At 35.2% G+C, this 14,030-nt stretch overlaps 1 protein-coding gene across 1 annotated transcript in view; it reads right to left on the bottom strand.

The window, feature by feature from the left end:
* Positions 1-14,030, bottom strand: part of LOC145675799 (dipeptidase 1-like) — a 993,427-nt gene that overhangs the window by 51,218 nt on the left and 928,179 nt on the right. Inside the window, exon 8 of the mRNA XM_081746502.1 lies at positions 9,950-10,126. Coding sequence (XP_081602628.1) covers positions 9,950-10,126 — 177 coding nt within the window. The remainder of the gene's footprint in view (positions 1-9,949; positions 10,127-14,030) is intronic.

Raw genomic sequence — 14,030 nt, 5'->3', positions numbered from 1 at the left:
GATATGGATATTAAAAAATCAGTTTCCCATATATTCTTATGGAAGCAATTATGGATATTATCCTTGCTTGATAAACTACCCGCAATGCTGTAGAGATTAGCAGGTTAGTATAATGCTCAGGATATACAAATACTAATCTGTCCGTGGAATACAACGCTAAAATGAAACTAACAGACTTTCTCCTCGATAAAACTAAATACCTAAGTATTTTCTATTAACAAATATTCATTCAGTTTACTAAAGTGTTTGAGTGGGAAATGGAGATTGAGAGGAAATTCAAAAATTCAAACTTCAAATTTCACGTTTAGTACACTGCGACAAACCAAACTTCTTTACGTGGTGTACACTATTAGATTGCTACTTCTTTCTTTTTTCTCAGTACATTGCGACAAACCGAACTCTTTTGCATAGTGTACACTATTAGATTCCTACTTCTTACTCTTTTCTCTCAGTGCACTGCGTCAAACCAAGCTCCTTTACGTGGTGTACACTATTAGATTGCTACTTCTTTTTGTTTTCTCTCAGTACACTGCGACAAACCAAACTTCTTTAGTGGTGTACACTGTTATTGCTACTTCTTTCTTTTTCTCTGTCTCTCTCTCTCTCTCTCTCTGTGTTCACCTTCTTGATTCTATAACATGAGTAAATGAAATATTTCGTATTTTCCGAACATTAAATTGACGTTCTATCTTTCTTTCTTTTTCTCAACGGGGATCGTCTTAATAAAAGTGACGTAATTCCCTTAAAGGAATTCACAGAAACGAATAATCTGATTAAAAGACTGGCTCAAATTTAAGCTCAAAGGCAGCGTGTTAAAAGCGTCAAAACTTAAACCAAATTGTAAAACGAGAAAAGGTAAAACAGCATATATATTATATAATATCAAAGACAAGAAGTACAAAACTTAATTTAGATGTAACATACTGGAAAAAGTTCACGTATTTAGGGTTCTTCTCAGGTACTTAATACTGTTTCGTTATATATCAGTAGAGCAATCCACATTATGCTTTATTTTTTGTTTAATTATGCTTTATTTTTTCAAATTATGCTTTATTATGCTTTATTGTTAATTTCAACCATTGTTTTACGTTATCATGTATAATGTAGAATATTTACTATACATTAAATAATCTAAATATCTTGATCTATTTATTCATATTTTTATGAACCAATTTCTTTCATATTTAATGAACTTTCTACTTAATGCACTGTAAAGAGATATGCTTTGCTCGAATCAGTTTTTTCTATCACTTGTGTGCACCTTAGAGATGCATATATACAGAAAGGGAAAGTATACAGAAAGATGCACAAAAAGTACAAAAAGTGCTCAAGTTCGAGAGGTACACATAACAATATAGTGTGGAGTTCTTGTGTACTATTCATTGTTGGCGGAAAGTTTTCTTCTTTTCTTTTTCCTTTTCTCCACATCAGAGGATTACACCGAAAAGTTACAGAAATAAAAATAAGCTTTTCATTGTTGCATTGTTACGTTCTCAATGATTTTGCATTGTAAATATATATTTTTTAAATATTAATATAGTATAATATACTATGTTAAACTTTCAGCAAGGTGACCAGACGTCCCGTTTTAGTCGGGACAGTCCCTTTTTCCAACCGTTGTCCCGTTTTTTTCTGATTCTTGAATGGGACGCCTAAATGTCCCGTTTTTAAGTAAAAATGACCTAGGTGTCCCGTAATTATTATTCAAAATATAAATCCTCAATGCAAATTCTACTCTCTTCCGTACCAACACTCGTTGCCAAGGTTCAGCCGTGTCTAGAACTTCTAAATTTCTGGGAATTGAATGTTCGTGGTTCAAGTGGGAATTGAGTGGGAATTCTGAGTGTTCAAGTAGTTAAAAGAATTGTTGTGTGGAACTTGCAATTGAAACCATTATTTGTTGCGTGGTACACGTAAAGTTAGAAACGGTGTGTTATCACTCTTACTTGTGTATTTTGTAAATTGAGAACACTGCTGAGTCCCAAAATGCAATCTGGAAGTCAGATATCCCCCTTCCCCCGTAGCCGATTCGTATGCATCCCGTTTTCGCAAGTGAAAATTCTGGTCACCTTGACTTGCAGTTAAATAGAATTTCCAAGAATTATGCTATTTATTTTAAATTATGCTTTATGCTTTATTTTCCAAAATTATGCTTTATTATGCTTTTAAAATTAGTTTCTTCTGGACCCTTAGACAACCACAACCATGTTCAAGGTACAAACCATACCTGTATGTGTAAATTGCTATTATGCTTTTATTGCTTTTGGGTTGCTATATAATCAGACAGATCTAGAAAGTAGCAGTGTCAAATGTACACCACGTGAAGGAATTTGGTTACTATGGAGTGATATTTTGTCAATTAATATTAAAATCAGAGATTGTAGTATAGATTTCTATCACTTCTGGTTTTAGTAGAGATATTAGAGTGGAAATGGAGCGTATTCCTTAGACGCAGAAAACCGCTTGTCGCTATCTATTCTGGTTTTTACTCCACAGAGATCAACGTTTGAAAAGGAAACTAGCTGAAATTGCGCTCTCTACACAGCGAATCATTCACATATGAGCATGAATCTCCTTGTCATTCCGATAATTTTAAAGTGGCAGTTACTGGTAAATACAATAAAATGACCAATGCCGATTTCAGTTTAGTGAATGTATTAACGATATGCAGAATACAGGTGCTAATGCGAAATTTCCTTCCCATGGATGGGTTCGAACAAAGATCCTTACACTTAGACCTATATCATAGGAAATTTCGAAGGGGTGCCGGTTTTTTTTTATTTTTTAGAGTTGGCAACCCTAATACAGGATGTAGTAACTCTGTTAAAGTATGTTAGTAATAATAGCATTTATAGTTTGTTCAAGTAGGCTAATATATTGTTCAATAAAGAAAACGTTTTTTTGAACACTTAGTTCTGTTATGCTTTTTTTTTCTTTTTGGGATCAGCTTTCTTGTAGCCTAAGTGGCAGAACACATGCAACAGACAAAGAAATCTTAATTTTCATCAATACCAGCACACTGATCGTGGGTCCATTCTTGGAACTGCTGACACATTATCCAACCTCCACCTCCAGCAGATTTTGAATATAAGTCATGCCAATGGGTACACTCGGTATCTCTCATGGATTCGTCGTCAAAAGATGATACTTGATATTTCGATTTGCGTCTTGCAAATTCTTCGTTTTAGAAATTGCCTTCCTCTCATATTCCTTTAATTTTGGAAGAGCGTCTTCCAGAACGGCAGGCCTAGAATGATCGATGGGTTTTGCTGGACATCACTTAAAGTAGACCTATGTCCAAGGATTTCATTCTGGATTCTTCTGGATTACTTTGAGTCAAATAAACAAAAACAGCAAAATTATCCCTAAGGAAATGGAATAATCCTAAGGTAAAATGATCCCAGGATCGGTTTGCCTTTTCATATGACTTCCATTAAATAAGTTTTCGTGTGACAAAACATGGAGAAGACTTCCACCTGCATTGCTAAATGTATAGAGTTAAGCACTGACTTTTCAACAAATAGTGTCTCATTTACACTCTAATTCATGCGTTAGTACAAATACAGCAAAAATAGCACTTACCTTACAAACAATGTCATGAAAATACTATTTTTCGTCTAGAAGACTAACAAAACGTTTCTCATCCAAAGAGAACTGATGAACAAGGACAGCTTATTTTGTGTGACGCAGCAATCACGTGATACGACAGGCAGAGACACCAATTTCCTTTGTAGTGGAAGGGGATCATTTTACCAGCATGGATCATTTTACCCACCTCTCCCCTAGATCAATATGGAAACCGAAAGTTGTAGTGAATTTCTACCATCGCTTTGGTTTTAGTAGAGTTAAGGCTCTTCACTATACAACAGTACATTGTATTGTATACTTGTAATTTTGGGGCCGTAAGATATTCTAAATATGTACTAGGCTGGCTGGTTTTTACTATCAGAAGAAGAGAAAGAAATGTTTTAAATAATATGATTGTCAATGTATAAAGATATTCAAATGTTTCAAAAATAATTAGTCTTTGGAACGTCGTTGTCAGGACAACCAGATATAAATAAATGGAATCAAACCACGGGATGGAATGTGTATTATTTAATGGCTCGAATTTATTATAAAAATAAGGAACCAGAGTGATTTTTAGTCGTTGTATTTGGTGCCGGAACCCGGGAGTGGAAAGGGAAAGTAATTGTTTTCGAAGGATAGTAGAAAACGATCAAGATTGAGCCATTCATTCACCAACAACATGTTGGAAGTTTTAAATGAAATATCACGGCAACTCAAGGACCAAGCTCGAAGTAGCGAGGAACTATCTCGACAGATTAAGAACCAAGCTCAGGACCAAGCTGAACAGTTTGCTAAAGTGAATCAACAACTAGAAAAACTAAACCAATGGATAGATCAACGAACAGTACGGAGGCAAGAATTGAAACAAACAATTACCGAAGAAACCTCATCGTCAGTCAGCAGGAATACGTAAAATGAACCTGAACCTTCTGAGAATCCAAAGTTAGTATCGATGAAGAAATATGATATTATTGGTTTGCATATTTGTATGAAGCGTACTGCCGTACTGATTGGATCAGATTATCCTAACTTTTCTCTTCGTTCAAATGTTTTTAATTGTCCTACTGTTGTGTATAATGAAGATTCTGGTATATATCAGTATGCGAAAAGTTATGACCATCCTCATCTTGAGAACACTATTAACTGTCTGCGTTACCCGTATAGCCAAAATGATATTAATCCTATGGTTCATGTAGCAGGAAGAAAATTGATTCCAATATTTGTGAAATTCAGAAAGAAAGCGTGCGTTCCCACCAATGCTTGTAGCGATTGTTGAACTGAATTGGAGGTGTTGAACTGTGTATTCAACGAAAAGACCAGAATGATGTTGGCGAACGGTCTGATGGGTCTTCGCGGAACGTAATGCAGTGCGTTAATTTCAGTCATCCAGGTGTGATGTTGCAAAGTTTTGAAAATCCATCAGTGATGCAATACATTGCTAGCTTGAATCAAACTAACATTAATCGAGACCAACTTCGATGTATTCATATACGATTGAAATGTGATCCCAATGTGCAGGAAGATGTTAAATTCATGTGTACCGGTGATACAACTGAAGCTAATCACAGAAGAAACAAAACCCGTGGTAGGACAAAGTACCGTGAGCATTGTGGAAAGAATAGATACAGATATGTTAAGAGGCACGATATCTCGACATCAGTAAAACGAATGAGAACTGAATCTAATTTTACAGGTGATGTAAATGAACCAAATCCTGGTAGTAACAGTGGTAGTGGTTGTGTAACTCAACCTAATCCTAGTGTAGTACGATCACATACACCTAAAAAGCATGTAAGCATTAGATCTAATTTCGTTCGATGTGGACTTCGTAAAAATCTCATAGATGGCGAAAATTCTCAACGTAAGAAACGAAGAACTGAAGAAGTAAATAATGCGCAATATTGTGTTTCTATTTGTGACTTTCAGTGTGACTTGAATGAACTTGTTGGCCATGTAACTTAGACTGAAATTTCGATGTTTGAAAAGACCGTATTCAATTGATTTTGCTTTAAATATAATTATGATTTCGTGTGTTGTTCGTACCTTGAATTCATGTATATGATTGCAATTACTCAAATTATGTCTATATATGTCTTAATGTTACGTGTTTTCTTTGATATTTCTATTATCAATCACATTATTCGTATTCCATGTCATTGAAGTATATTTAAAAGCATCTTTTTAATGCTAAGTTAATAAGTTTTGTTTTCAATTGATTTTGCTTTCAATATGATTTCGTTTGTTATTCGTATCTTATTTGAGTTATATGATGTTAATAAGACGTTAATTATTATGTTATGTCCTGATTATTATCGATATTTCAATCTTAATCTATATTTTGTTTAACTATATCCTATATTCGATCATTTTTGTGTTCAAAGAACAACTATATGAATACCACATACATTTTTTTCAAAACCTTCTTCATGATGCCCAAATAGATAATTGTTGGATTGCAACAAGTATGTAATGGCCCCAAAAAGGACTTAAAATCAAATAACTTGTAAATAAAATTTCGAATGTGCCTTAACGTCGTTGAAATGTATAAATAAATGAAAATGATGATAAAGTTTAAAATAAATATGATAATAAATATGATAATAATATTGTTATAAAATTAAATATGATATATATATGTATAATTATATGAATTGCAATTTCTAAGTATACGAGGTGCATTCGAAAACTCGAATGCTTAACATGTATATGTAGACGGTCCAGAATTCTTTTTCTTTTTATGAGGTTAATGAATAAAAAGAAAAGTCCATCGGGCGCCATAATATATAACAGTACATTGTATTGTATACTTGTAATTTTGGGGCCATAAAATATTCTAAATATGTACTAGGCTGGCTGATTTTTACTATTAGAAGAAGAGAAAGAAATGTTTTAAATAATATGATTGTCAATGTATAAAGATATTCAAATGTTTCAAAAATAATAAGTCTTTGGAACGTCGTTGTCAGGACAACCAGATATAAATAAAATGGAATCAAACTACGGAATGAAATGTGTATTATTTAATGGCTCGAATTTATTATAAAAATAAGGAACCAGAGTGATTTTTAATCGTTGTAACTATAAGCTTTTGAACAAAAATGTAGAAAGCAAGCCATGTCATGTAGAAAAAAATATCTACAAATTAATATTAACAACCGTTTCCAAACCCTTTTTTATATACCAGAAATGTGGGTACACAATTGATGACGTCATAATTGCTGAACATCCAAATTTATACACTATACGAAAGGTCTTATTAGTTAAAATAATTATTAGATCAAATAATATCATTTTTCAGATAATATTTGGCTTGCTTTCCAAATTTTTGATTTTCTTCATTGTTTTGAAGTTATCTAAAATCTAAAAAAGTAGGGAGGAGCTTAGGAAAGAGCCTTAAACATGGAGATAAAACATATTCTTGGAACGCTCAATCGACTGCACAGCTTCTAGCTATTTATTGCTCTTTTTGCTCTATAGTGATCGAGAATTTCAACGTTAAAAACCGAAAGTTGTTTATTTATTCCACTTGTGGTTTGAATATCTTCTCTATCAAATAATTAGGTTTTTAACTTTTGACGCTCTATCTACATTTTGACCAAAATTAATTGTTCTTGAGGCTTTTGTCTCTCGGAGAACGGACGGATACACGGACAAACAAGGTAAATATATAATAAGGTTCTATACCCTCACACACAGCAACCATGTTTTTACTACGAACACGTGTCATTACGTTCATACATAAAACATAGCAAATGACGGAAGACTGCCAAGAACACACGAAAAGGATTCGGAAAAACTACGAAGGCCGACTTTCCCTCATGGGCCCTCCCCTCGAAAACACGTCTATAAAAGAAGACGACGTGTAAAGGAATCTATCACTTCGTTGCTGATCATTCACCTATTAACACCTTCTTCTGGGGCTGCCACGGGCTATGGAGACTTCCTTTGAAACCATCTCCTAACGATGCTATGAGCGAAGGAGATATCCTTTAATCACCCATTACTGAGGATGCTATGAGCGAAGGAGATATCCTTTAATCACCCATTACTGAGGATGCTATGAGCGAAGGAGATATTCTTTAATCACCCATTACTGATGATGCTATGAACGAAGGGGTTATCCTTGATACTTGTCTAAGGCCATTACGAGCTAAAGACAATTGAACTTTTATTCAGAGGCCACTTTTCGTGCGCCGAGGATTTTTATTGAACTCTAGAAACATTTACAGGCTTACAAGAACTTTGTAAAAAAATTTTAAGACTTTTTTTCATAATAAAAGTTAATGGGTTTAAATCCCGGATTCATCATTTAAGACTCTACCAAACACAACATTGAAAATAATAAAGGAGCTTTGATAAATCAAACTTGTTAAAAAGCGACATTTTTTCCTTCAGGAATAATTGTCTTTTCCCCAGTCGTTCCAGATTTAAAGAGGGGTGTTGCTTCTTCAGAAATGTTTACTTCGTCAACTAAAATTTGTTGAATGTTTAGAGTCAATGTTTGTAGTACTTTCAAGTATTTATGACAATTAAGAAAAAAAAAAAGCATTCTCTCTCACTTACATTTCACGTTGTTCGTAATTTATACACACTCTGGTGATGACATCGACTTGCGCCAAACTTCGAATAATCCGAACAAATTAGTGAAAGAAATAGTTACCTAAAGTACAGTACATACAATGAGCAACATATCATTGGCAACGTCACATGGATGTTTTTTCATTGGTACAGCCTCCAACTCTATGTAGAACCCAATCGTTAAACGAATGCAAAACCTCAAATTCCGTGGCTCAATTCTAAGTTAACTACAATATAAAAGTTTTGATGAAAGTGTATTTAAATTACAGTATTATGTATAAGGGACTTACCATCCATACAAGTGTCACTTCCTTTAGTACTAGTGTCAGGATGTACACCACGTGAAGGAGTTTGGTTTGGTTTCCCTTAAGAAGCTGTTTCAGCAAACCTGGACTTAAACAGGGCAATTTGCTTGAAATTAAACGAAGTATACTTTTTAAAATAAATGAATATTTGAAAATATTTGTCTTTCGATTTGTCAAGTAGTACGTTATCTAGCTTCATTTTAGCGATGTAATTTCCACGGACAGATTAATATTTTGTATCATGAGTATTACACTAATTCGCTAATCTCAATAACACTGTGGGTGCTCTATCGCGCAATGATAATATCGATAATCCTATTGGAATTAATGGGGAATCGATTTTTGATATTCTGTATTTTGAAATCAACTGGATGGATTACCTCTATAACGAATTTGATACCTAACTTTTGACCTTATCCTGGTCAGTGCTGTGAAATGAGGGTGTTGAGCGAGGTAACGGCTCCGGGCGCCAAAGTAAGAGGGGCGCAAAATTTGGGAGAAAAAAAGAAATGTTTAAAATCGAAGGAAAAAAGTAATAAAGAGTGCTCAAAATCAAGCAAAAGCAAGGTTTATTTTTGAAAATTTTCTTACGCTTCACGCCAACCATGGTAGCGCTTCGCGGCTAGTCTGTCGATCTCATTCATATGTACGGGGAATCTGTCGTATATTCTGGCCCCGGGCCCTGATTTTCCACGGCACGGCACTGATCCTGGTCAAAAATAAACGTAATCCATCAGGTAGTTCTTGCAAAGGCGCCGACTTGCCAAAATTTATGTGGGTGCATATCACTGGCGGACGTGTTATATGTTTTCAGGGAAGTCTCGATATTTGATTGATTTATTTTTAGTTAAAATCTTCTATGAACACTGTGTTGTGATAACATAAAATATGCCGGTACTATAAGGATAAGTTGGGGTTGACCTAGCTCAGTTGGTAACACGGCTAACTTAAACACAAGAGAAATGACTTTAAAGCAGGGTCCAAAATAAAAATCTTGTGGGTGCCGGAGCCCTAGGCACCCACATAGTCGCCGCGTATGAGTTCTTGAGATTTTGAGTTTTCCGGGAGAACATATGCACAAATCGATTGGTGGATGTCTCATCTTTGGACTTTTTTCGATATACAGACGCTATACATTATTACATGCTTATGATATTGTACAATATATGCAACTAAAGAAAATAATTACGATTTTTTAAAAGGTATGGTGCACATTAATAGGACAGGCTTCCTCTCGGGAATGTTTACGATAAAACTTCAATTTTAAAATTCACTTCTTATCCTTTCCCAAATGTCAGAACAATCTATCTTTCCGACATATTTTCGTAAACTTATCATATTATTAAAGTAGGTAGGTGTGGTGGTAATAAATTTCTTCAATGTTTTCATACTTCTTTTTCGATGTGTGGTACAACGGATTTTGCAAGCTGTTCAATGACATGGCATTAGGACGATAACTTTCAGGTGATAATTGCTTATGAATATAAGCTACTTACCACTAATCTGAGCACATCATCTGGAACGTTTCTTGAGGAGTTGCAAAGTTGGTAGGCGGAAGAATGTGAGAATATGACTGGAGCTTTTGTGATGGCGAGAACATCTCTCATCGTATCGAAAGACGCGTGTGAAAGGTCCACAATCATCCCTATTCGATTCATTTCCTTCACAACAAGCTGTAGAAATACAAAAAGGAAAATATATTTGTTTAGCATTCTCAGATCAATTCAATCTACTAATATTAATAACCAGTGGCGTATTTAGGGGGGCTTCCAGGCTTAAGCCCCCCGAAATCTTACTTACTATAGTAAAGTATATGAAATATCTTGAAGAATTTTCACATTTTCAGGCAACGCCCCCCCAAAAAGTTAGCAAAACCCCTCCCGAACAAATCGTAAATATACCACTGTCAATAACCTTATATTAGCTTGCAAGTAACACTGTATCATTTTTAAGACTACGTAACAATGGTAATTTCTCTATTACCGCATTTACTGGCGATAAACACACAATCAAAGTCTACAACTTAGTTATGTCCCCATTTCCTTTCATGATCCCTTCTATACTTCAGTCAGTGGCGTATTTAGGGGGGTGGCTTCCGGGCTTAAGCCCACCCCCGAAATCTTACTTAGTGTAGTAAAGTGAATGAAATATCTTGCAGAATTTTCACATTTCCAGGCAAAGCCCCCCCCCGAAAGTTAGTAAAGCCCCTCCCGAAAGAAAATCGTAAATACGCCACTGGCTTCAGTACAAGACAGAGAACAGCAGTACCTTCTAGCGGATGAGAAACAATCATTAAAGTGTATTTCGTTTACCAAATCAAAATAGCGGGAATCAAATAACTACGTATCAACGTTACGAGTTGAGAAGCAGCTTTTCATGGAACCCACGTACGGGGCAAGTTGACCGCTAAGATTTGCAAACAACCAAGCTTATTCTTTGCTCCCTTCTTTCCTTCCCTGAAGACTGCAGAGGAGGAAGCGGCTTTTGCATCAGCTATATTTAAAACCATCAGCAGAAGACGCAAAATCAAGCGGTGCTTTAAAACCTCGCGAGGGATTAACAACATAGAAACTAATCCTCGATTTTATCAATAATAATAATAATAATAATAATAATAATAATAATAATAATAATAATAATAATAATAATAATAATAATAATAATAATAATAATAATAATAATAATAGTTGCGGCCGTCCACCTTACTAGTAAAGACAGCTATGGCCCTCAGGCTCATTATAATGGGACACTACTGTTTTAGATAGTGTATATTTACAATGAAGGGGGAGGGTGCATGTGCACCGGTGCAGCCCCTCAAAATCCGGCTCTGCCTGTGTCATATCTCCTTTCTTTTTAAAAACCTATACATCCATCACTACAACGACAAAGACAGACACATACCAAATATGGCTGGTATCACTTTCTCTAACATTTTCTGTTTACTTTTATGAAACAATGCATAAATTTATTTTCCAAACTTTTCGATAATAGTATACGTAGTAGTTTGATGAGAATCTAACTTAAAATAGTCGACGTTACATAACATCCGAGTTACTGCCTCTGAATCAGTACTAAAACCGAAGTTACGCGTTCTATCTCTCAAATCTTTGGCTTTTCCACTTCCTCCTCAACCTCTCAACTAATTATTTTAGCTATTTTCTCTCTTTCTCTTTCTCTCTCTTGCTCCCCCTTTCTCTGTACCTGCCACAAGCAAATTCTCGTTTTCACGAGTGAATGGATTATCTTCGAGAAGATGAAAAGAGAGAGTTGTTTGATCGAAAAGCCGGATGAGGCGCTGCTAATGACCCCACTGAACCACTGCAGGCAACGTTACTAAGGGTCAGCCACTAATGGTTTCCAATTTTATTAGTTTGTTGCAGCAGCAAGAATCATCCTTCAGTTTAAAGCCAAAATAACAACGAAAAACAAAAACATAAAACGATTCTCCAAACTGACAAGAAAAATATATACAGGGTGAGCCGATAGTTCAATCTGCCTCTATGCATGTTACGAATAGGGGAGCTTGATGAAACTGAGATGAACAGAGTAACAGAACAGAAAATATATTACATTTAACGAGAAAATATACAACATTGTATTCCAGAGTGTCTGTGTGTACGACAACGTTTTTATAATAGAAAATTATTTGTTTGCAGGTACGGTATGTAATTCTCCGTAGCACTACAACCTGTTAAAAATAATCATATTCCTGGGTGGAGAAGGCAGTCCTAATTTAGGGACACACACATTTAGAAAATTTACGGAAGGAATGTGTTGTTTCATCAGAGACGGATCTAGAAGGTAAAAACTGGGGAGGCAGCCAAAAGTCAGACTATGGTATGTATATCATAAGTTTACTATAAACTTTCAAGAATATATAAATAATAGCTTCGATTATTATTGTCATTCAAAACACCGGGGGGGCTAGGGCCCCGGCAACGGGCTAGATACGCCACTGTGTTTCATTTGAGAAGAGCAAAGCATTAAAGATCATAATATATACAGATCTTACCTGTAACATCCGTAATAATATTTGCGGTCTGTGTCAGCCAGTAAATAAACAATTTATGGTTATTATTCGATGTCGAAACTTTGTCAGGTTAGTTATTTCCTGTACGTAAAATACAAACTTCAATCAGTTCAATTAGGGACGTACCAAGCGGGAACGGAAGTGATATGCACCTAACTCTACCAAGTAGAAGAAAGCAGGGGAATTTTGAGAATTCGCATGTGTTTAGGATACATGAAAAGAAAAGTACACACAACCTTTAAAAAGGTGTCTACACTTCTCTTTAAAACGCTGTATTCTCAGAATCGTGTTGTAGAATTATTATAGGGTCAGTCCATATATAATAATCGAGATTAGAAAAAAGTCCCCAGTCGACCATTTAGGATTTTGATGAAATTTGGCACACAAGTACCTACATCCATCGTAAGAAAGTCTGTAATGTTTTATTTTCCTGTCGCTACCAGTTCCTGAGAAATCGACTGAGAAGTGAGGCAGTCCGCATCGTGACTTGCTGAACACGCTGATTTTTGTAAGTTTGCAATGAGCAAGAACTCGGTAACTAATTACGTTACATGGGTCAAACTTTTTCTGCAAAAAATATATACATCGTTGTAATGAAATAATATGTTGAAAGCGGCATGACCATTTTATATTCGGATATATAAAATGTCAAAATCAGCATTTTTTTACATCACCGTTTATAAACCTCATTCTTTAACGTGTCACAGATTTCCTAGATAAAGCAACAAATGCCTGTGTTTATGTGCAGTACCTTAGTGGGTAATGAACTATATGCACCAGTAATGCAGAGCCGTTTACACTTTATTTACAGGATTTATGGGAGATTAAAGTTGGTATCATTGTAAAAAAAACAGACTTTTTGCTTATTTTCACAGCCCTATTTAACTATGTTGACAGTTGAATATGAGCATGATATTTTCGACGAATATTTCTACTTACGTAACAAACAACTCATGTAAATTTCAAAACCCTGACGTATTTCCTTCCATTGTAAATCATAGCCTGCGTCAACAGTCTTTCAGGTTTAGAACGGGTATGGAGAATGGGAGTTATTAGAGAGATTCTCGACAGATGGTATTGCTAGAGAATGATTCATTACATAGTTCTTATAGCTGTCCACTAGATGGAATTCACTCAAGTAACCATTTGCATTTGTGAACTACATCAGAGAAATTGTACCTTGTAGTTTAGGTGTTAGAAATGGTGACAAGTGCCACAAATTATCATTCTGCAGGAAATCAGAATTGAAGAAACTGAAAGACCTTGAAGAGCCAGATTTTCAATTGCTTAAATTAAGAAGTGGATTCAGTGATTTAAATGAAAATGACAGTATCTGTTCTCACCATGAGCACCTGTGGATTACATCATATGAAAGGCTGCAGAAGTACTGCACAGACCCGTTTAGAAGACACAAGAAACGGGTAACAAGTAAGTATCTGTTAAATGTAAATCAGTGAAATGCAATGTACATTATTGCAGAGAATGAAATTAATTTAGATTAATAGCATATTAATAGTCTGCTGTAGAGTACTGTCCTCACGCCACGA

This window comes from Thermobia domestica, chromosome 18 (assembly GCF_964235325.1).
Source record: "Thermobia domestica chromosome 18, izTheDome1.hap1.1, whole genome shotgun sequence".
Lineage (NCBI taxonomy): Eukaryota > Metazoa > Arthropoda > Insecta > Zygentoma > Lepismatidae > Thermobia > Thermobia domestica.
Note: the sequence above shows the minus strand (reverse complement) of the source record. Positions and strands in the feature narration are given on the sequence as shown.